Source organism: Canis lupus, chromosome 14 (genome assembly GCF_003254725.2).
Source record: "Canis lupus dingo isolate Sandy chromosome 14, ASM325472v2, whole genome shotgun sequence".
Classification (NCBI taxonomy): domain Eukaryota; kingdom Metazoa; phylum Chordata; class Mammalia; order Carnivora; family Canidae; genus Canis; species Canis lupus.
In genome coordinates, this window is record NC_064256.1 from 42,516,127 (window position 1) to 42,541,308 (window position 25,182).

The 25,182-nt window shown below is 43.7% G+C and overlaps 1 protein-coding gene across 4 annotated transcripts in view; it reads left to right on the forward strand.

The window, feature by feature from the left end:
- The window catches only part of WIPF3 (WAS/WASL interacting protein family member 3), an 83,876-nt gene that overhangs the window by 13,675 nt on the left and 45,019 nt on the right, over nucleotides 1-25,182 (forward strand). For all 4 annotated transcript variants that reach the window (XM_049093761.1, XM_049093763.1, XM_025464501.3 and 1 more), the window contains exon 2: nucleotides 5,773-5,923. In XM_049093761.1, coding sequence (XP_048949718.1) covers nucleotides 5,831-5,923 — 93 coding nt within the window. In that variant the 5' untranslated portion in view covers nucleotides 5,773-5,830. The remainder of the gene's footprint in view (nucleotides 1-5,772; nucleotides 5,924-25,182) is intronic.

Consider the following 25,182-nt stretch of genomic DNA (forward strand, 5'->3'; position numbering starts at 1 on the left):
CTGAGAAGTTCACCATCTTTTGAACTCTTTTCCAATGCCTGAGGAGTTGGTGGATGGCCGCAACAAGACACATGTCCACCCCTACCTGAGAGAAGAGATACTTGCAGAATAGTATAGTGTCATTTCAGCCCCTCTGTGATTCTGGCCTTTTTTCTCTTCTCCCCTCCCCCCTACATACAGAGCCTCCCAGGCTTGCTTTCTCCCCTTTCTCTGTCTCTGCTCATATGCTACCCTCCCTAACTAGAACAGCCTCCTGTAGCCACCTTGTCACCTGCTGAAGAATGCCATAGCTTCTACCCAACATTTATCTACTGCCCCCCCCCCCCGCCCGCCCTCCTCATATTGGAATTGATGGTGACATTCCTGAGCGCTCCACAGCCCTCTTGGGACATGTGTCCCGCTCCACCTTTTATTGTAGTTATTTGTGGGGCTGCAGGTGGTGGTGTGATGCTGATAAATATAGCTTCCAGTTAAACATCGGCTGCCTGTCAAGACCTCTGTAATACTCTTCATGTACAGTCTTTGTTTTAGTCCCGACGACCAACCGAGAGTTAAGCATTCTAGACAGTTTACAGGTAAAGAAAATGAGACCCCCTGGGGCTAAGTGACTTGATCAAGGCCACACAGCTGGGAAAAGCACACCTGTCTGACCCTGAGAGTAGCACAGTCCCCTGTACTGGGGCGGGGGGGGGGCTCTCACGTGGAAGTGGCATTAGTTTTGCCGCCCTCCACACCTTCTAAGGGTGTTTGGATATCTAACCTGCGTCTCAGCACTGTTTTTCAGTTATTTCATGAGTCGGGAGAAAACACAAAAGCCTTTGAGAATCTGGCTTTTTTTATCCTCGGCATTTTTTTTTAATACATTACAGAGCAAAATAACAGTTTTAAGTGTGTCGAGAGAGCACAAAGCTTCAAAGAGCTCATGGTACAGCCTGTGACTTCCTGGAGCTCTGCATTCTTAACTGTCAGATTTTAACAAATACTTCTCTAGGTAATTGCTTAATTATTTTATCTGTCAAGAAAAAGCCTTCAAAGCCATCAAGTACCACATGTAAAAATACCCTCTAATCCTAGAGTTTGAAACATCATCCCAGGGAGTTCAGCAAGACAGAAGCCCAGTGGCACCTGATTACTCTCAGATTTCTCAAAATAAAATTGAAAGGACAGCAAGGATGCCTAGGTTCAGGAGGAGCAAGTGCAAGAATTATGCTTACCTACATGAGGTCCTTTTCACCTGAGGGTCTCAGGAATATTTAAAAATCTTTGCATAATGGAAGCAGATAATATGACCTGGATGATACCAAGTTATTAAAACCAAGAAGTGAGGTTTTGGATCAGAGAGGCCAGAGCTTTAACTCATCTGTTACTCTTTCTGAAACTTGGAGGAAACTAGTAAGGTCTCTGAGATAAAATTTGGTTCTCTATCATAGGAAATGCCAGTGCCTACCATATAGTTGTTGAGGGCATTAATCGGAACAGTGTGTTATAAGTCCCTGATGCAGTGCTGAGCCCATACAGGGGGTTCAGAAAGTTATCCTGTCGATCCTCATTATTCACGGATTCCATAGGTTGCTAGTCACCTACTTGTTGAACTCTATTTGCAACTCCAAAGTCAGTATTCTTCGGCACTGTCATGTACAGAGTGGGGGGAAACCTGGGGCCTCCCCGTGCACACGTGCTTCCCAGCTGAGGTCCAACGAGGCGGCACTCTGCATGCTTGCTCCAGTTCTCACGCTGTAAACCAGTGTTCTTTGCACATCCTATTTAGTGCCATGTTTTTTGGATTTGTGTGCTTGTTGTTGGTGAGTTTGCTCGTTTAAATGGCCCCTCCCAAATGTAATGCTGAAGTGCGATCTAGTGTTGTGCATAGAAAGGCTGTGTTGTGCTTTATAGAGAAAATGTGGTAGAGAGGGCACCTGGGCAGCTCAGTGGTTGAGCATCTGCCTTCAGCTCAGGTCGTGATCCCAAGGTCCTGAGATGAGTCCCACATTGGGCTCCCTATGGGGAGCCTGCTTCTCCCTCTGCCTGTGTCTCATGAATAAACAAATAAAATCTTTAAAAAGAATGAGTTAGAGAACCTTCATCTAGGCATGAGGTATAATGCTGTTGGCATGGAGTTCAAGTTAATGTACCAACAATATATATGAAATGAGGTGTCTTATAGCAGAAATACACATAAAACAAGAATCTGTATTAGTGAATTCACAAAAGCCTTGTGACTAAATGTCCAGAGGAGTCTAACTCTTTGTGTTTCTGTGGAGAACAGTGGTTCAGTATTTGCTAACTCAGTGTCTCTGGCAACTTTATAGAATATAACTACTGCACATAATGAGAATTGGCTCTATTCTATTAAGTTCCTGTGTTGGGCAACTTAAAAATTAGTGGCTGTATACATTTAAACTCCAGACTCTCCATGATGTAACACAGTTGAAGTTTTTCATTTTTGTAAAGTCCAATAAAGGATTTGGTGGATGGCCTTAAAGAGAGTCAGGAATCCAGATTTCTTATATCTTGTGGCTGTGCCCACATATCAGACCTTTCCTTCCAGCCAGTGGATGGAGGAAGAGAGGAAAACTGTGGGTAGAAAGTCTTTATGGGCCTCATGGAAGACATCACGGCTGCCTTCATTCTGTTGGCCAGAGCTCAATCACATGGTCACATCTAACCACAGAGGACACTAGGAGATATAATCCAGCTGTGGGCTAAATGGTTGTATGAATAGTTCTGCCACAGTTCTCCTTAATTCCTTCCTGTGGCCATTTTTTTCTGAGATAAATGACCTTAGGTAAGTGACATTTAAGTTTCTAAAGTTACTTTCCTAATCCCTTTCCAGTTCTTCACCAAGGGAAGCAGGTCTGACTCCTCTCATCCGTCTTGCTTAAAAGATGTAATCCTCATTTAATGAGACCTCTATGTTTTCTTGTTCTGTGATACTTCAGCCAACCCTTTAATCCCTATTGTAAAGTTTTGACTGAAATTATTTTGCCACTGAATTAAGGATCACAAAGAGATATATACCCAATGCCTTTCATGAAAGAAATTGTTAAAACACAAATAGCTGATCATTCATCTTTGTTCCAACTAAACTGTGAGCTCACATCCAACTTCCTTTAGCATTCAGCCAGTAAAATAGTAAAACACCAGCTTTATCCGACTAATACACACAGTTTGTTTTATTGTATAATAAGATAATATTGATGCTACTTAGAAGAAATATCTACTACCAACTGGCATCTCTGCTCAATTTTAATATAGTTTTATTCTCTGGACTCTGATGAATATTATTTTTTTCAGTCTTTCTGTTCCTGTTTTACTATCAAGGAAAGAAAGAGTGACACAGAAATTATCAGGTGCTAGTAACTTTCAGGGGAATACTTTATAAGAAAATTGTGGTCTTGGGCAGCCCCGGTGGCGCAGCGGTTTAGCGCCGCCTGCACCCCAGGGCGTGATCCTGGAGACACTGGATCGAGTCCCACTCAGGCTCTCTGCATGGAGCCTGCTTCTCCCTCTGCCTGTGTCTCTACCTCTGTGTGTGTGTGTGTGTCTCTATGAATAAATAAATAAAATCTTAAAAAAAAAAAAAAGAAAATTGTGGTCTCCTAAGGTGATCAGCTCATGCACCTCTTTGGAATTCTTATAAAAACTATCATGGATTCTTTCCACATGAAAGTGTAACTTATGTGTATATCTTATACCACTTTAAATTTTTTTATATAATGTATTCGAGAGAGTGAGTGCATGTGTGGGAAGTGAGGCAAAGGGAGAGGAAGAAAGAGAATCTCAAGTAGACTCCCTGATGAGTGAAGACCCCAATACAAGTCTTGATCTCACAACCCTGAGATCATGACCTGAGCCAAAATCAAAAGTAAGATTCTCAACCAACTGAGCCCCCCAGGTTGCCCCATCACGTTAAATTTTTTGTACAATTTTAGGGGGTTCTTAACCCTGCTGAAAACAGGGCAGTACCATATGATCCAGCAATTCTATTCCTAGGTATATGCCCAAAAGAATTGAAAGCAGGGTCTTGAAGAGATACTTGTATATTGATGTTCACAGTTATATTCACAGTACTCAAAAGGTGAAAGCAACCCAAGTATCTATCAACAACAGATGAATGGATAAACCAAATGTGGTGGGTGCATACATACAATTAAGGAAGGAAATTCTGGCACATGCTACAACATGAATGAAACTTGAAGACAAATAAGCCAGACACAAAAGGACAAATATTATATTTGAGGTACCTAGAATAAGCAAATTCACACTAAAAGTAGGCTAGAAGTTACCAGGGGCTAGGGGAGGAAGAATGGAAAGTTATTATTTAATGGGCACTTGTTGGGATGATGAATAATTCTGGAAATGATAGTGGTGATGATTGTACAACATTGTGAAAGTACTTGATGTTACTGAATTGTACACTTTGCAATTATGAAAATGATACATTTTGTAGTATGCACATTTTGCCACACACAAAAAAAATCATGTTGAGAAGAGGCTGGACTTTAGAGCTTGGGAAGCCTGGGTTCCAGTCTCAGGTCCACTCATGACTCTCTGTGTGATATTAAGTACTTAATATCTCTGAATGTCAGTTTTCTTACCTATAAAATTGGGATTAAACTACTGACCTCAGAGGCTTGATGTGGAAATTACTGTGATTAGCCGGTCACATGGCAGCCACTCTACACAAAGGTAAAGAGAATGTGTGTGAAGTAAGCAAAATCCAGGGGACTAGGTTAGGAACAAAGTTCCAGGTTACATAATTGCTTTTTGCCTCTAAGAGATAAGAATATTGCCATTAAATAATACAAATGGTAGGAGTTTAAAGCTAAAGAAACGGGCATGGGCCTTGCTCTATCCTTCCACTAACTAGAGAGACAGAAGGAACACAAAACCACCCCGGCCTAAGATTGATGTTTATTTTTGTTGCCACTTAAATTGTTAGATTCTTCTATAGGTTTTCCTCATTCTTGTAAACTGTGGGATTTTTCCTTAGTATACATTTTAAGCTTTTTCAGCGTGTTTTGATGTGGATTCTAAGACACACACACACACACACACACCACCCACTCCACAGTGAAATACCACATTTATTTGGAGATCATACATCCTCTAATATTAACTGTTTGCAACATAACCATATTTGCAGAATTGTGCCCCGAAGCCCCGTCTGTAGCAAATACCAGATTGTATAGAAACAGCAGCCCGGCAACGGCAAGAAGAGTAAAAGCAGAAGAGAAGGAAGCAGGAAAATGATTAATGCACTTTGCAAGCCTTGTTCAAGGCTGGCATCGTGAGTAACGTTAAGCCCGTGACATTCAGAAAGGTTAAATTTCATTCCATTTGCTCTGCTTAGGAAAATGGGAGTATGTACAGAATATTTTTAAACTGCATCAGAAAGGAAAAAGCGAGAAAGTTTAATGTTAAGCAGATAGGATGCAGCTGTTTGGAAAAATCGTTATGGAATGAGGTGTTGCCACTGACATATTTATATATTCTATTTCTATTGAGACATAAATAGCTAGATTTCATCAGTTTTTTTTACCTAAGTCTCTCTAAAATCTAGCTACTTCTTTTGTTTCCAGCACTTGACCCAATGCCGGCCCCAGAGCGGGCATTTGGTATTTGTTGAAAGAGTGAATGGGAGGAAGAATGAATGAGTGGACAAGAGAAAGGAAAAAGCTATCCATTCTTCGCCTGGGCCTGCGTGATGCGTGCTACCTGCGCATGAATAAAGACACTCAAGTTGAAAACTATCTCTTTTCTCCCTTTCAGAGCAGAAACCGTTCTCTTGGGACCATTCAGAAGCAAAGAGACGCCAACGCTGTGACATATGCCGGTGCCACCGCCGCCACCACCTCCTCCTCTGCCTCCCCCTCCCCCACCGCTGGGGGCCCCTCCTCCTCCCCCACCACCAGCGCCCCCGGTAAGACCTGTTGTTTTTCAGTCTGGGTTACTGTTGAGCATAAGCTGCTTTGGATACACCTGAGCAGAAGGGTTTTAAATGTTCAGAACCGGCCACCACCTAGCTCCCCATCTTAGGAGCTGGCTCTGGGGGCTCCAGGGTCTGATTCCAAGCCAGCCTGGCCAGGTATTTCTCTCCCTATTTCTCAGCAGCATCTCAGTGTCCCATACAATCGTCTGCATAATTTCTCCTCTGATTCCTGCTGCTCCATACAGGCCTCCCGAGACTCCCTAACTGGCTCTCCCATCTCACTGGAAACCTCAGATGAGAGGCCATGGGGACAAGTGCACAGTAGTGTGGGCCATGCAGCAGAGTCAGCTTCCAGTGCCCACCTGGATGGTGGTAACGTTGCTTGGGCTTCAGTGGCCTAGTTCTAGGCCCGCGTAAGAGAAGCGTCCTATGAAATGCCACAGTGAAACATAAATCCCAAAGGAAATTTCCCTATCTACACAAGCCAGAGTTCATTCCATTGCAGTTTGTATTACTGGATACTCTTTTTTGGTTTAATAGTTTGGGTTTAGGAGAGGCACAGAGGGCAGTTGCTTTGTTTTAGAAGAGGGATTTCTCAACCTTGGCACCACTGACATTCAGGTCCAGATCATTTTTGTCATGGAGGGCTGTTCTGTGCATTGTAGGTTGTTTAGGAACATCCCTGGCCTCTACTCCCTAGATGCCAGTAGCACCCCCCGATTGTGCCAATCAAAAATGTCTCAAGACTTTGCCAAATCTTCCTCAGAAGTGTAGTCATTCCCCCGTCATCTTAGAAGAATATTTGTGCCTAATACTGTCAATGAACCTTTCTTCTGAGGAAAACCTAGAGCACTTCTTACCCCTCAGCCTTCATTCCACGGGCCACTGCAGAGAGCCAGGTCTAGCACTGACCACGGCTCCTGTTTCTAGTGGAAGATGAAGGATACGGATGCCATGGTGATGTGGGCATGCAGAGGCAGGGCTGCCTGGGGTGGTATGAACCAACAGCGGAAGCCAGGAATAGAGCCTCACCTGCCATCCTCCCCTGATGGGAGCGAGGGCATGCCTGGGTGCCACCCTCTATGATGTTAGCTTTGCATGCTGACCATATCTGATGTGCCACGGACACAGACCTGCCTCAAACTTGGCTCTTGCTCTTGAAGAGAGTGGAAAGAAAACACATAATGTAAATTATATCTAAAAGCTCTCTAACCAGTATAGAAATACATGTTGGAATTCCACTGCTGAATTTGATCCCACAAAGTTGATAAAGGAGATGGAGTATACATGGAATACATGGGAATATCATGTGGCTCTTGCACAGACTTGCCTGCACTGAGAAAGTGCCACTTCCAAGAACTTCAGATACCACAATACACAACACTGTAAACTTAGCCAGAGTAAATAAACTTATCAAAACCCATATTGTTGGAGATTTGGGAAAATAAGCTCTTTTAAACACTACCAATAACACTCAAATACCTGGGACTCAGTACATGTTGAATGAGTCTTTCTGGAGTGTTCTCTGGCAGAAAACAATAAAAACCTAAATGCATCGTGCTTTTTCCTCTGGTTATTGAGTAGTTTTGTTTTTGAGATTGACTTAAGAATTTAACTCTAAAGGAATCAAAAAGAATTTATGTAAGGATATTCACAGCAATGCTATTTATTCTAATGAAAAATTGGATCTTAAATGGTTTATGAGAACTAAATGAAATTTATTTCATGCTGTTAATTAAAAATTGCATTATATCCTAGAGTTAATTAAAAATTGTATTTATAACTCTGCTGATTATGGAAAGCAGATATGGAATGATGGATTAAAAACAAAACACATTTTGTGCATAGTGAAATCAGCTATATAATATATATATGTAGCAAAGATCAGAAGAGAATTTTGAATATTGACAATAAAATTTTAAGTTTCATTAGGCAGTTCTTTAAAGATGCTAAAGTTCATGATAAACAAAAATAATTCTACATTTGGTTAATTTTTTGCATTCTCTGCCCCATTCCTAAATTCTTTCGAGGAGGAAAATAATCATGTAAATTTTAATATTTTTAAAGTGCATTTTTCTACAATCTGGGAAAAATATGTACAATGCATATTAAAGGCAAAGAATTAACATCCTTAGTATAGAAAGGGCTCTTATAGATCAATATTTAAAGGATAAATAGAAAAATGAGTACAGGATACGACCAGGTGAAAGAAATACAAATATTCCAACCTCACTATAATTGAATAAACACAAGTTAAAATAATGAGAAACCATTTTCATCTATCAGTTTGATGATGGTATTAAGTGTTGGCTCTTAAATGTCAGGAACCAAGCACTAATCGTTCTTAATGGGAACAAAACTTGGTATAATTCCGTAAAGCACAAATTGTTAATATAGATGAAAACCCTTTAAAAAATGGCTAGACTCTATGACCCAGTTTCACTCCAAGTAATTTTCTCTAAGAAATAGATGGAGGTGCCTGGGTGGCTCAGGATGAGTTAAGGATCTGACTCTTGGCTTTGGCTCAAGTCATATTCTCAGGGTTTTGAGATCAAGCCCCAAGTCAGCCTCACACTTAACAAGGAGTCTGCTTAAAGATTGTCTCCCTCTGCCTCTTCCCCACTCACTTGTGCTCTCTCTCTCTCTCTCTCTCTCTCTCAAATGACTGAATTTTCAAGAAAAAAAAAGAAACTAATCATAGGTGTACAGAAATATTTATCTACAGGATATAAATTAAACACTTATAATAGCAACCAAAAAAGAAAGAAAAGAATCTAAAATTTTGATATCAGGAGATTGCATTAAAAATGATTATGTAATCCATATAATGGCATAGTAGGAAGCCATTTAAAGTCATATCAAAATTATTTTGTAACTTCCAGTGTCATGATTGACTCAGGCAAGGATCATCTGTGAAAGCTAAAACCACTCAGTGAAAGGTTTTGGGTGAACAGGATGTTCACAGGATTCTAAGTATCACCCAGATTACTTGTAATTACAAAGTGGCAAAATGTACCTTTAAAATTGTAATCTTAGGGGCGCCTGGGTGGCTCAGTCTGGTGGGTGTCTGCCTTCAGCTCAGGTCGTGATCTTGGGGCCTTGGGATTGAGCCCCCCAGCCCTCTGGCTCCCTTCTCTGTGAAGAGTATGCTTCTACTTCTCCTTCTGCCCCTCCCCCTGCTTGTGTGTGTGTGTGTGTGTGTGTGTGTGTGTGTGTGTGTGCTCTCTCTCCCTCTTTCTCTCAAATAAATAAAATCTTTAAAAATAAGTAAATAAAATGGTAATCTTAGTATCACCTATAATGGAATGACGTTATATCCCTAGGCCTTTGCTGTGATGCAACAACAAATACATAGCACTGCTCTGTAAAAATCACCTGCCAAAAACAAATACACTCTGAGCAATCAGTTAGATGTATCCAGATGTGGGGTCTTCAACAATAGAGGTTGGCAAATAAGAATGGAGCCCGCTGTCCAGTTTTATACAGCTCACAAGCTAAGAATAGTTTTTACTTTTTCAAATGGTTGAAAAAAAATCCAAAGAAAAACACTATGACACATGAAAATTATATGAAATTCAAATTTCATCTCATAAAGAAGGTTTTATTGGACTGCAGCCGTGCTTTTTCATATATATTGTCTGCTGCTTTTGTGCTACAGTGGCTGAAAACCAATGAAATAACTTGTTATTCCCCCCAAAATAATTTCATTTTCTCACTAATTAGCCTGTATTTTTAAAATAATACTCAATTACCATTATTATTATTATTATTATTATTATTATATTTTGAATGCCATTAAAAATTTTTGTGAAGTTTTTTTGTTGTTATATTATACTTACATAACATCGATGATTTTGCCTCTTGGCTCACAATGCCTGAAATATTTCCTTTTGGCCCTTTACAGAAAAAGTTTTCTAACACCTGTCCTACAAGCCAGCTGGCTTCATTCAGCCTTCCTTGGTCACCAGCAGCCAGGGATCTTGATACACTCGCATTAGGTCTTATCCCTCCCTTGCATCGCTTTGCAGGGACTTCCCATCCTTCTCTTAACTGTTGCCCATTTCACCTCTTAGACCTCTACTGTGCTCTTCTTGTCGTGTCTCTTACTTTAGGATTTCAACATTGCTCTTCCTTTTGCCTGGAAAGCTCTTTCTGTGCATCTCAGCTTAGACCTCACCTCTTTGGAACATCATTTCCTCACACCCATTCTGGCATTTATAACATACTTTTAAACCCCTCCTTCATAGCAGTTACCAGTTTTTAGTTTTGTTTTTATTTCAATAGGGGCCACATTGTGTGTGGCTCTTCAAACTTAAACATCCTAAAGAGGAAACAGTACCCCAAAGAGAAGTTGTATCTTGTTATTTAAAAACAAATCAGGGGGCACCTGGGTGGCTCAGCGGTTGAGTGTCTGCCTTCGGCTCAGGTCTTTATGGTCTTTTAGTGCTATGTGCCTGGCTCATACATAGGCTCTCTACTCATTGAATGAATGAATGAATACATGCATGCATGAATGAATATCTATGTAAAAGGATTGAGAAATGGAGTTAAGCCTTTCTAACCAGTGTTCAGGACTTTAAATATGTATGCTCGTGGAGCAACGTGGCAGGTTGTACTATATGTAACCTTTGCAAGGAGGGGGCACTTTGCATGTTATATCTGATCGCTTGTAATGAAAAGCATCCTGTCAGGCTTCAGTTTAGCTTTGGAAGACCTGGGGATCAGACCAGGGCTAAAAGTTTTCGGTTTCATCACCCTACCTCTCACGTCTCCTCTTCCCATCCTCATCTCTTCCTCTTGTCTGATGTGCAACTTTTCTTTTTTCCAAAAACATGAGCTTGGAACTGGAAGAAGGGCAGATGGGGCTTGCTAAGTTTTGGAGTAGACTTTAATTAAAAGCCAGAAATGGGGCACCTCAGTGGCTCAGTCATCCGACTTTTGATTTCAGTTCAGGTCATGATCTCAGGGTCATGAGATTGAGCCCCGCATTTGGCTCTGCACTCAGTGTGGAGCCTGCTTGGGACTCTCTCTCCCTCTCCCTCTGCCCCTCCCCCACATCTCTCTCCCCATCTCTTAGAAAGAAAGAAAGAAAGAAAGAAAGAAAGAAAGAAAGAAAGAAAGAGTCTTTGCCATCTTGTTTTTCTTTTCTTGCCCCATATTCCCTGTCTTTTGAGCTCAACTCCTTTGTCTTATCCCTCTAAAATCTGGTAACAATATCAAAATTTCCTGCATGGGGCATTGGCCCACGTACAATGAAATTATTATTGTTGCTTTGGTTGCAGAATATAACTCTTTAAAAATCTAAAGAAAGTATAATGGATTTGATTTTTGAAATGCAACAGATTCTCACTGAGTTTTTGTTTTCAAATCTACTTGACCCTTTGGTAGTGTCCAAGATGAGAGAATAAACTCCTTGAGGGCCTGTGATTTCTGTTTTCTTGCCATAATCCCATAACACTACCTACCCAAGAGGAAAGAAATACAAATGTCTCTGACCAACTGATAAACTCTTTGGAGTTGGGTTGTTCAGGCAAAGCATGATGGTAGGGTCATGACCACAGCATATGTGTTTATTTAAGAAGTAGGTTTGTGAATTTTCACAGCATTATTTTCTAATGTTGCTCTTCAAACTTAAACATCCTAAAGAGTAAACAGTACCCCAAAGAGAAGTTGTATCTTGTTATTTAAAAACAAATCAGGGGGCACCTGGGTGGCTCAGCAGTTGAGTGTCTGCCTTCGGCTCAGGTCATGATCCCGGGGTCCTGGGATCAAGTCCCACATTGGGCTCGCCACAGGGAGCTTCCTTCTCCCTCTGCCTATGTCTCTGCCTCTCTGTGTCTCTTGTGAATAAATAAATAAAATATTTAAAAAATAAAATAAAAACAGAGGGAGAACTGGTTTGATAATCCTTTATTTACCATCAAAGGGAAAACTCTAAGCAGGAAAACACCATGGTGCCATATATTTCTACCTGCCTGTTCTGGGGGATCATGTTTAATAAAATACTAAAGGGAATTTACAATGAGAAGCATGTTATGGCCCCTTGCTATTCTATTCCCTCCTTACCATTTGTAGAATCTTTGTTTGCATTCGGGAAACTCAGTAAGATAATTTTTCTCCTTGTAGTCTAAGGATTGCATGATTTATGGGCAAGGTAGACTTTCCAGTGTTAGGAAATATCTGCTGTGGTATATCTCACCATCTCTAGGATCACGTGGTATAGAAAAATATGTCAATCTAAGAAAGAAAATGTGGAAAGTGGAGTGGTATCCGAAATCCCATGAGAGCCTCTTTCAGAGTTTTGTGTTTGCTGTGGTTAAAAAAAATGCAGAGTTGAGGGACACTAGGTGGAAGGGGGCTTAGTAGAATTGCATATTACCCTATATTCTGGAAAAGGTCATTTGCACGTTTACCGGTATGGTTGGAATAATGAAAGGCTTAAAAAGTCTTAAACACTGTCACTCAGATTCTCCTGACACTGGCGCTTTGATTAGTGCTGCTAATAAGGGATTGGGAACACTTACCCAGAATTGACAGTGACCACTGGGATAAGGAGAAGGCTTTTACATTAGGCCAGGCTATTAGGAGAGAATTAAATTGACATTTGGTCTCTGCTTAACAGTTTGCAGAGCTACACCTTTGTCTTCGAGTAATTTAAAAAACTTGATTCATTCTCTCTCTCTCTCTCTCTCTCTCTCTCTCTCTCTCTCGTCCATTTGCACCCACAAGCAATAACACGACTTTGGTGAAAAAGGGAGCCAGTCTTTGCAACAGATTTACTGGGTCTGTGAGCGAGAGAGGTGTGGCAGGACCTGCCAGTCATCCTTCCAAAGGGCCATTCTGGATGGTATTGAAATGTGGGTTTTTTTCCCAGCTGTGAGGTGGGAGGGGTGGTGGGAACGAAAAGGAAAAGGCTTGCAGTGGTATCCTGGTGGCAGCGATTATGCACTAATAATGCCTGGGACGTGGCTAGAGAGCCTGCAAGCTCTTGTTAAAGGCTTTTATCAAATTTCCTAGGAGCCCAGGAGCATAAGCCAGTCTCCTGCAGCGCCTGAACCCAGGGAGAAGGAAGGAAGGTACCATGGGGTGTGAGGCCAGAGGGCGACCATCCAAAGCCTCAGCCATCTCTTTAGCAATCCCTAGCCGGAGATTTATTTTACACCCAACTCTGCTGGTTCTTTGCCTTGGAAATCTTTTAAAATTGCAGTGTGACTAACGATTCCTAGAAAACAGCAAGTGATCCATTTTCCTTACACCCGGGGTTACCTTTTCATAAGTGCACTGTTGCACTAAGGAACGCCACTGCGGTTTGGGCCACTGCGGTTTGGAGCCTGGGATCTTTGGGGCCACGGACCCCTTCCCCCAAACTGCTCTTTCTTTCCTTACCATACAAGGAAAAACCTCCCAGTGTCAGGTGATTGCTGGAGGTTAGATACCCAGCCCTGACTCAGTGGAGACAGTTGCAAGAGGGGAGGGGTGCTGGGACCTACCAGCAAACACGTCTCTGCAGCAGGGTGTTGGCGGCCAGGGAAAGTCCTATTTCCTAGAATGTTGCCTGAAAAGACAAGTAGCATGGCAGGAGAGAAGCAGGCTACATAGGAGTAGTATGGTCGCAATTATATAAAACAAAACACAATTGTGTATGTATCTGCTCACTCATGGTCTGACTGCTCGGAGTCTGTACTGCTTGCAGCACTGGGCACACAGTGGGGACTGTAAATGCCTCTGAGCTCAGGGGCCACAGACTGTGCCCTTAACCTTGACCAAGACATCATGCAAATTTATGAACCTTCTACTGCACCATAAACTTACAGGGACTTACCCAGTCCCTGCCTCTGAAGAGTTTAGAACCTGAGTCCAGAGATGCCTGGACTTGTCACTGATCACTGCTTAGTCATGGTAGTAGTACTGAGAATTAGTACTGAGTAGTGCTGAGAATGGGTTATTCCCAGACCAGAACTTTGTACCTTGGATTGCTGCTTCATTATGTATTTCCTGCCTCTGGGATCCTGGGATCCTTGAGGTCTCATCTTTTTTTTTTTTTTTTTAAGAGATTTTTTTTTTAATTTTTATTTATTTATGATAGTCACAGAGAGAGAGAGAGAGGCAGAGACACAGGCAGAGGGAGAAGCAGGCTCCATGCACCGAGAGCCCGATGTGGGATTCGATCCCGGGTCTCCAGGATCACGCCCTGGGCCAAAGGCAGGCGCCAAACCGAGGCGCCACCCAGGGATCCCGAGGTCTCATCTTTAAAGAGCCTTCATGTCCTCTGAGTTTGTCACCATTCATTCTCCTATGCTTGCTTCTCTGAGCATGGGGCATTGGATGTGTCTTTCTAATGCTTTGGAGATCTCCCCGGGACAGGCAAATTGAGGACTGAAAGGATCCTGGGGCCACTGAGCAGTTAGTGAGTGACTCTGAGGCAGGGATTCTGTGCCCTGGTCAGTACTAGCTCCTAGCTCATAGTAGGAGCTTAGTACCTGGCATTACTTCCTGAACTAGTGAGTTTAGCAAAAATATAATTCTCAAGGTAACCCTACTGGGAGCTAACAAGCCACTACTCTACATCCTACACCTGCTTAAGCCTTGAAAGCCAGAACATGTTCTATGTTGTGTCAGAACAACATTAGCACATTCAAATTTTATTTTATTATTTTATTTTATTTATTTTATTTTATTTTATTATTTTATAGATTTATATATTTATTTGAGAGAGAGAGAAAGCAAGCCCACAGAGGGAGAGGGAGAGAAGTAGACTCCCACTGAGCAGGGAGCCCGAGCGGGGCTGGATTTCAGGACCTTGGGATCATGACCTGAGCCAAGGGAAGATGCTTAACTGACTGAGCCACCCAGGCGCCCCGGTACATTCAAATTTTAGTGAAAATATTTTATAAGGCAAATGCATTTCTATCAAAAGTAACAAATTTAGGGAAAGCAAAAGTTAACACCCAGGTGTTATTTTAGGACCCATAAAAAAAGCCTTTGGCACAGCCTTACCCATTCCAATCTGTTATTGTTTTCAAAGAGAATAGACCTTGCACCTTTCCTTTACGTAAACACATCTTTTAAAACTCCAGAAAGGCCACGCAGTGTATCCATTTGGTACTTGGTAGTAATAGATTTCCATATTAATAAGATCTATTCAAACAGTGGAGTATGAATGTATTTTCAAGCTGCTGAAAGCATGATTGCACCTGTACCACATACAGCACTTAAAACACAAAGGTGTAAAACCATGTTTGTGTTCTGCATCATCCATTCAGCACTCATTGTGCCAAGCTGTCCGGTTCCATCACTCAGTGATGCAGTGTGGGGTGTTAAAAAAAAATAAAAACATGTGGGCTTTAGAATGATACAGATTGGAAACTGAATTCCCACTGTGCCACTTACTAGCTATATGATGTCAAGCAAATTCCTTAGTAACTCCGGGCTTCCCTTTTCTCACTGTAAATGGGAAAAATAATCCCTATTTCCTCAGACACACTGCCCTAGGAGTGGAAGCTCCACTTTTGTCTGTTTGGCCTATAGCACATCCTCCACAACTGAGCAGTGCCTGGCATGGAGTGGACATTTGGCAAATATGTGTTGAATGAACAAATCATGGGGTTATTGTGAGGATCTAGTAAGATATTGATAGAAGCTGTTGTTTCCCCAGTCCCTACTTGGTGAGTGGTAGCTACTATTATTTCAGGGACCAGGGAACAGCTGTGCAAGTAACCAGATCCGGGACCGGTAATTGGCAGCCAGTGTGGGCCAGGAAGTCAGACACCCAAGGTCAAGATCAAGGTTGGAAGCCTGAGTTATTTAAAGTGGGGAGTTAGACCAGTGGTCTGAACATAGTCCAAAAAACGGAGGGCAGAGTTGATCACTTCTGGGTTTTCAGTGGTGATAATCCGTCGTGCCAGTGTCTGCTCCTGTAGCATGATTCCAAGGGGGTGAATGGTTGGCCTTTCCTCTTCTCTTGTGCCTCCCACTGAGTTGGGTGGCTGGAGTCCATGGTATAGCAGGAAGTAACTGGAATTGGCAACGAGCCCTCAGTCTTAGGACCGGGGCTGTGGGCATGGAGTGAGAGGAGATGTGGGAGTGTCCTTTAGGACTCACTCCATTGGAATGATAGCCTGGTGCAGATATTTTAAACGTGTAGAGGAGGCTTTATTTTCTCAGCTGCTGTTTGGTTTGTCACTTTACAAGCAGCTGGGCAGTAGCAGACCAAGAGGCTGCCTGGAGGAAGGTACACATTTCCCTAAAGATTCCATGGTGATGCTCCTGCAAGGATTCTAGATCACCTGGCTGACTCTGGGCCCCTATCTAAAGCAAAGAAAGATGTTCTTGGAACTTGTGGCAGCTCCAGGGGGCTGATTCGGATGTTATGGCTTGGTCTGTCTCTGCGTGGCCCACACTTTTATTTCAAACTCAATGGACCAGGAGAATTTGAACACTGATGAGTATCCCATCAGTTGGGTTGATGTGAAGAAATTATAGTTAATTTTACCTAAAATACTAGTGTTGCATTTTTAAGAGCTCTTTGAGCTCCCCCATACAGTGTGGGATATATGTTTTTTGATAAATAGGGACTTGGAGGGGAAAAGCAGGTCAGGGTAAAGGTAGAACAAGATAGGCTGTGAGTTGATCATTGTTGAAGCTGGATCATTGTACTTGAGGGCTCATTATACTACTCAACTTTTATATATGTTCGTTTTTCATGACAAAAAAAAATTAATGATCAAGGATCTCAAAATCTGCAAAATAGAGGTGGTTTAGCAGAACCAAGGAGGAGGGCATTATGTAGCATGCTTTCACCATTTCAGACGGATAGTTGAGACCAAATATTATATGCTTTTAATTTAAAAAAAAAAAAGTAAAATAAAGCCACATAGGCACAGAATGTCTACTTAAAATTCTCTGCGTTGCAGCCTATCCCCACCCCCTCCCTGTGTAATCTGGCTCCTGTTTTTCTAGGGATTAATGTTAAAGTTTTTAGCACCACCTCCCTACAGCAGATGTGCCGTCTCTAATCACTGAGTTACAGAATGGTTTGGTTTTCTTCCCCCCTAAGACTGAGCACTACTGATAGTAGTGCCTTTGAAGGGGAGCGTGGGAGAAGCAGTGAGCTGAACACCACAATTGGTGCTACTCAGCACCGTTGCTACTTTTTATTTAAATAAACCTTGAGACCTGGTGGGAACCCCAGATGACAAACAGTGGTTTGTGAAACTGTTGCCTCTACTGTCCCCTGCCCTGGTACAAGGTCGCCGAGCCCTAGCTGGTATTTTCTCCTCAGACAAAGCACAGAGGACGTGGTGGGAATTAGAAAGGCAAAACTTTCCCAGCCGGCAACGCTTCTGGGCACCAAGGTCACCCCACCCAGATATGGAAGACTTTTCACCTTCAGCATTGTCTCCTCTCCGACTCCATGCCACTTGTGATTGTGTTGCTGAAGGATTCTGGAGGGTGGGGAGGGGAGAGGAACTTTAAAACCAACTCAGAAGCAAAAACCATAGGTGTGAGGGTAGCTAGGAAAATGTGTTAGGGCTTAAAAACAAACAAACAAACAAAAAAACCAGAAACCTTGTAGGTTCATGAGCAGGTGAACAGCACTTCTCATGAAGTTGGATCATGGGCTTCCAGGAACTTCTTTAAACCTCACAGCTGTGGGGACACCTGGGTGGCTCAGTGGTTGAACGTCTGCCTTCAGCTCAGGTCATGATCCTGGGGCCCTGGGATCCAGTCCCACATGGGGGTCCCCGCAGGGAGCCTGCTTCTCCCTTTGCCTATGTCTCTGCCTCTCTCATGAATAGATAAATAAAATCTTAAAAAAAAAAACCCTCACAACTGTGAAATACAGACTTTTGCCCTTTCGGCATTGCAGACTGTCAAATTTTTTAGAAACTACCATTGGTTTGACTGGAAGACGCAAAAATACAATCATGCTGGGGGTCAGATCTGTGATGGGAAGAATGTGCAGCTGCCCCTCGAGGCTCCTCACACAGAACACAGATGGCCCCAGTAAAACCCCAGTAAAACCCATTCCTTTAGCTCAAGGGCTCCTCGTACAAACACAAGTGAGGACTGGGAGGTGAGTTCTTTTTTTTTTTCTTGCCATCAATTCATAACTGGTGCTTAAAAATGTGCACCAAAAGCACTTATTGTCTCCAAAGAAAGGATTAAACAACAACAACCAAGCCAGTTGCTAAGGGAAAAAGACCCACTGGAAATATGGCATGTCTTTGCTCACTTCCTCAAAGGCCAGATTTAGACTCACCTAGGGGAGCATGCACCCTTCCTCCCCCCATTGAGATTAAGTGTGGAAAGCTAAGGTTAGAATGGGGAAAAGTGGAGACTCACCATCAATGGTAGTGGTGATTCCCTGGGGGAGCAGAGAGCACTGTGCCCACTGGACACACACGTACTGTCCACCAGCAGTGGGAAGACACCTGAGCAGGGAGGGGAAGGCCGCAGGCTTCCGTGGCAGATGGACCTGACTCCAAGTGTTGTGACTCCTAGAGCCTGAGCAGATCTTTTTAGACCTCGGTTTCCTCACCTGCAAAATGGAAATACTACTACTCTATGGGATGGCCACGGAATTAATGGGAATGATGCTTTGAAAACCCTAGCCCCGTACCTGACACAGGCAGGTGTGCAGTTCTGAGTGGCAGCCCCTCTACCCCACACCCCCACATCCTGGGTTAGAGCATGGTCTCACTGGCTTTCCACTGGTGTCTCCACGAGGACAGTAAACCCTGCCAGCTCAGTTCAGCATTTGCCAGGCCCTCCTTTGTTGCCAGTTCCACTCACCTTAGGGGGATTGGGCCCAGGAGCCTTCTGTTTCTGTGTCAGCAAAGGCTGCTCTCTGGAGGATCCTGAGGGGGATGGGGGTCAGAAGACAGAGATGGGTGATTGTCCTGTCCCCTGGGGCCCTACAGAGCAAGATATGAAGGTCATTTCCTGGTGTCCCAAATTTTCTCCTTGGCACACTGGCTTTCCCATTTCCATGGCAGGAATTTCTTAGCAGCATGCCAACTCACACATCAGTTCGTCTTTCCCTTCTTGGAGATGTCACTTTAGCCCAACCTGTTTTGGCCAAATGCTTCCATGAATGATCAATTCCCGACCCTCACCTGGCTGCTTCTCCTCACCAGGGCTACACGAAAGCACCCCTGTCTCCAGTGATTTCATGTTAACACGAATAATAGGATTTTGTGTTCAAGGCACATAAATTTTCCTGTTACTAACAAGGCCCAGACTTGGCCTGTTTGGCTTGGATAAGAGTAGTAGTCAAGTGACCGACATGGAAGGCTCCGTGAACTTTGTGAAATTCAATGGTGTTCCTTCCTGCTGCACTTTGGCACAGAGAAGTGTGTTGGTGAGACCAGCCACGTGTCCTCCCTGGTTGGGCTAGTCCTGAGCAGGGGCTGCAGGAGCCCAGAACATCTGCCTCACCCATGCCCTCTGTGTCACCTGGGACTTCCCTGCCTTTCGCCTCTCAGGCTGCACAATGTGGACAGTCCTATATGGAGAGAGGGGGTCGCTCGGGGTCGCTCACTGTTGATTTTGTTTCATTTGGCTTTGTCAAGGATTTGTTTCATTTTGTTTTAATTGTTGCTAGGTAATGAATGCCTAAAGAGAAAGACTTTGCTAAATCTTTTTTTTTTTTTTAAGATTTTATTCCTTATCAATGAGAGACACAGAGAAACAGAGACAGAGAGAGAGAGAGAGCGCCAGAGGGAGAAGCAGGCTCCATGCAGGGAGCCCGACGCGGGATTCGATCCTGGGTCTCCAGGATCATGCCCCGGGCCAAAGGCAGGTGCCAAACTGCTGAGCCACATAGGGATCCCCTGCTAAATCTTTAAACACGTTCTCCAAAGGCTGGATTCTCAAGTGAGGGATTGCGGGAGACTGGATCAGGGGAGAAAGAGGGGACCAGGGCCCTAGGGAAGATATGAGGATCCAATGAGATTTCATATGAAAACTCTAAACTCACACAAAAGCACACGCTCCCTTAGATTAGCCTCTAGGTGAAATGAACAGCCATATTAGGACACACTCTTCTGGAAGGTGTTCCTTAAGGCCCAGACTCCAGGAGCACCAAGGTCAGCAAGAACCAATCACCCAAGCACCCCGTTCCTTAATCCTCTGCTTCGATGTCCAGAGCACTAGCCCTCAGGACCCCTCTGACCTGCTGTAACTTCTTGTATGTTGTTTCCTCCCTGGTGGCAGGCCCGTTGCCCCATCTTTACTGAAGGAATCAGTGCCTTTCACCAAACCTCTGATTCTGTTTGCTGCCAAATGTAATTAGCCCCTACCCCAGACTTAGAGTTTCTGCTATAGACCCATGATGATGCCCCAGTTATAGGTTTTGAGGACAAGCTTGGAAAAAAGGGGGGGGGGTGCATCCAGAGCCATCTGGCATGGAAACTTTACCATGGCCATTATATTCGTACCTTTGTATTATTACTCAAAACGGTAATCCTAATGTATTACTGTAAACAGCCTGACAGTTGAACAACTTCTCACAGAGCCTCATTGGACCTTCCCTCATCCCCTGTGAGAAAGAGAAGAGCGTTGTCTCATTTGGGTTTCCCTAGGAGTAGACCTCGAGACATGGGTCTGCGTGCAAGTCATTTATTTGGGAGGTGATTCCTGGAAGCCCTGGCAAAGGAGTGGGGAATGAGAGAGAAGAGTCAGTGAACAGTGTGTGGGAAAATGGGGCTCCCTCCTGCAGGGGCCCCCAGAGAGACTGTAGAATCTGCCTGGTTTGTGCTGTTGAGGGCCAAGGGGCTGGGGACTCTATCCTCCCACCCTTGTCACTCTCTAACACTTTCTAACACTAACACTGTCCAGGGAAGTCCTCTGGCGGAGACCAACAGGCAGCGTGGGGGGAGTGCCGCCCGCCGTCAGCCTCTGGGCTAGGCCAAGCAGGTGGCTGTGGGGACCCAGAAGCGTCTGCTATAGTCATCACCAACTCATGGAGAAAGAACTGAGGCCAGCGAGGTTGAGTCCTTGCTCAGAGTCACACAGCCGGTGGAGCCTTTACGCTCCTTCCCCTGCATGCTCTCCCGTGCACCACGTGGCCTCCAGGGCTGCGACCCCCTGAAAACCCAAAGCAGCCCGTGTTAGGAGACCTGGGAGCAGGGCCGGCGGGATGCCTTCTCTGATGTGCTTCTCACGTTTCCATTTGCACAGGGACCTCTGCATGACTAGCGTAGCCCTCTCTTTCAAGGTAACCCCGCACAGTGGTGAAGATTTCCGAGCCAACCCCCCTGTGTTCCTGTCCTGGAAACGGAGTGGCCTTGGGCAGATTACTTAAACTTTCTGTGCCTTAGTCTTGTTCTCTCTTAAAATGCTGTCTGCTTCATAATGGCTGATGCAAAGACTAAATGAGTTAATACATGCCAAGGGCTGAGCAGGGAAGAACAACCACCAAGGCGTTAGTTGGTGGTGTTACTGTGCACATGGATGCTCTCTTTCCTTTCACTAGCATTTCTGTGGCTTTAGGATTCATGTGAACTCATTCTGAAACGAGAGCTCACATTTCATCCTGCGCTCATGTCTAAGAAGCAGCTTGCCGGGTTCAAACACCATGGCACTTCAGACAGTCTATCGCCTGTCTTCACCCCACGTCGATAACCTCCCCGCCAAGGAGGGAGGTCACGCTGCTGGCCTTACCCTTCACGGAAGGAGCGGTGCCAAGGGTAATGCCTGGCCCTGGGGGAGCCGCTCCGGAAATTGGTGTTGGGTGAATGAGAGTGCACCGCCCCCCCAGGGGTTCACTGGTGACACCAAGGCTCCTGTGACACAGGCAAGCCACCTGCTGGTGGTCCATCAGCATGAAAAGAATCCAAAAGGTTGAACCAGAGATGTACTCCTCCCAGAATTTGCTGTATATTTATAGAACACTATTCTGAAGCCCTCAAAAGAATTTTCAGCTGTGGCTCAGTTCTTTAATCCTCGGTGAGATGAAATTAGATGAAATTGGAGTCCAAGAGATGGAGTGGGGCATTCCGATGTGCACTATTAACATCTGCCAGCAATTATTGGTATTATCGTGTCCTTACGGGTAACACTATGTGGTGAAAGGTGGACTAATTTTCATATCTCTTTGATCCTGACACACTGGTAAAATGGGTCAGGGTCAAACTGGGTGTACTGTTTTACATAGGAGGAGCTCAGACCCACTGTGGCGTGCAGAGGATGCTGAGGCACAATGACCTAAGCCGGGTTGCTTGTTCACAGTTACCAAATTCCCATTGGTAAAGGTTGGAGGTGAGGTGCCCAGTAGTGGGAGGTGGGTCATAGCTACACAGCCTGGGCACCAAGTCACAGATGCAGCTTGTGAGGGGCTGAACTGTGTCCCCCTCCAATTCATAGGTTGAAATCCTAACCTCCAGTACCACAGAATGTGCCAGATAGGGTCTTTAAAGTGAAAAGTCAAGTTAAATGAGGTCATCAGGGTGGGCCCTAAACCAGTAGAACTGGTGTCTTTATAAGAAGAGGAGATCAGGACCCAGGCAGGGAGGAGAGGGCCATCCTCAAGCCAAGGAGAGGGGTCTCAGAGGAAAGCCACCCTGCCCACACCTTGATCTCAGACTGCTAGCCTCAGTACTCTGAGGAAGTCCATTTTTGTTGTTTAATAAATTACCAGGCTGTGGGACTCTGTTGTGGCAGCGCTAGCAAAGGAAGACACAATGCCTTCATTCGTAGGCCCGTGCAGAGACCTCTCACCAGCTCAGGGACACCCTTGTGTGGCTTCTCCACCACACGACTCAAGGACAGGTCCCCTGGGGCAAATCTGGTTCCAGAGTCGCCAGCCCCAGACCAATCAGCAGCTTATTTCTGTATCCACTGCTGTATGCACATCCTTGCCCCCAGATTGTGCTTTTTTGGGGGTTGGTTTTATTCTTGCTTTCTCTGTTTTGTCTTACTCTGTCTACTGTTTAGAAGCACACAGAATCTCTGATTAGAAGGGGCCTTCTGTCCCCAAGACCTTGTTTAAAAGCCTCTGTGGCTTTTGCTACAATTGACCTAAACTGCTGAGTTTGCAGCAGGAGTCATGCATTTCAGAATCCATGGACCGATAGCTTCTATTTCTGGAAGCTCAGATTGATAGTTGTGTCTATTCCGTGCAACCTCAGATCACTTTCAGCATCCATTCTGGGACAGTCGTCCAGCCATCACAAAGCCAATCTCTCTGCTTGCTCACCGCACAGCAGCTGCTGGCTCCCTTCCTGGAACCTCCTTCTTCCTAGCTGATTCTTGCCTGCTAGGGGGGTGTGGGGGGAGGCTTGGTTATGTGCTTGGGTAGACCCAGGGTAAGCTTTGGGAGGTCCTCATGTAGACCTGGCCTTGCAAAAGTACAACACGGTTTTAGATCCTTAATCATACCAGAGAAACCACAAGAAGTGAAAATTAATCTTTTTTTTTTTTTTTTAACAAATCATCTTACTTTCACTTTTTTGGTCTCCTTCACTTTTTCTCACTCTACCTTCCCTCTGTCACTTTTATCTCTGTTGCCAGAGTGAGCAAATAGAAGTCCATGACCCCTAGGTAAAATGAATTTCAGCTAAATAGTATAGTACAACTAAAATAAATCATTGTGTTAGTATAAGTTGGAAGCAAATATGGACATACTTATACTTACATTTTTTGTTTATCTGAAATTCATATTTACTTGGACACTCTGTACTTTATCAACGGTCTCTTGATATGTGTTCTTTTGTGTATTTCTCATGTATACAGATATGTACGTACACAGAGATTTAGCTAGATAGAGATACCTCCCTCACAGGCTTTATCTGTCTTTTTCCTCTGTAAACCCACCCCACACACTCCCCACCTCCATTCATATGTACAAGAGTGGTTATACATATTTTTTTCCACTTTTTTTCGCTCCTTCACATCCTGTCCCCTGTTAAATTATCTCCCTTATCTATCCTTAAAAACTACAGTTTTCCTTTCCCTAAGTGTTGGTCACATTCATTAAATAACTTTTGTTTCCTTCCTACTTAAAAATGTTGAGAAATAGAATAGTTGATAGTTCTTTCTCTAAAAACCTGTAAAATAAGATCATTCTCAGCCTAGATGTTCTAATTTGCTTCTTGTTGATCTTACTTATTTATATTTATTTTGCCTTGCCGGATCATTAGCTCTAAATATGAAGATGGGATCATAACCCTTGTTCAGAAGGGTGATGCCACAGGATAAAGATCATGTAGGAGCCTTGTGGGCAGCATAAGAAGTTTGAGGAATTTTTCTTTTTTACTTTTGTTACATTTTATTGGTAAATCTTAAAACCTGCCAGTCAATAGGCATCCATCCCTTAATGTCTATTTTTTTGCAAATCATTATGCTAGGCTTTGGGATTCCTGAATCAGAGAAGCACATTGGTCTTCACCCTTAGATAAGACACATGAAAAGGTAAGAATATGAAGGAATATATATTCATTACAGCAAAGAATAAGGAGTGTAGGTTGAGTCAGAACTGAGTGATGACAGACCTTCATCATTAAGGCATTGGGGTAAAATGGCGCCCTTGCTCACCAGGGCACTCACTCTGGGCATCTCTTAGTTTTGCACCCTAGACACCTCCCTCACCTCACCCTTGCCCTCGCTCTGTAACATGGTGCAATTAAACTTTGCTCCCTCATAACCCAGCACTTCACAAGCTAAACCAAGGTGTTTCTCTTTCAAAAAGACTCATGGTACTGGTTTTTCCAATTTGGGGAAAATATAAGTAAGTGAGTTTATTTTTTTTGATTGTTATTCTATTGTGTTCCACCTCATTCTGCAGAAAGTTGACACAGCCATTGTTTAAAATTCTGCCTCCACAAACTTTTCCCAAATCCTTTTCATAGTAGTTGGCTTCTATGGTTTGTTTTTTCATTTCCAGTTTAACAGTTGTCTAATTCACTTGTTAACAAAAAAATTCAAAAAACTCTGCAAGAGTCCACCAAAGCAGTCCTAAAATACACTTTCCAGACTTCCAGCTCTTGGAGATCAGCTGTTGATGGTATCTGGGGCTTCCACCATTCCTTGACCCAACCCCTACCCCATGACTTTGATGACCAGCATGCTTTAATATTATAGATTTTCTTAAAAATATTTCCATGTAAACACTTGAATCTGAAATGTATCTGTCTGTGTATGTGACTTATTTTTAACTGACTTTGTAAAGCAGTTTTAGGTTCATAGCAAAATAGAGTGGAAAGTACAGAGAATTCCCTTATACCACCTGCCCCTGCACACATACAGCC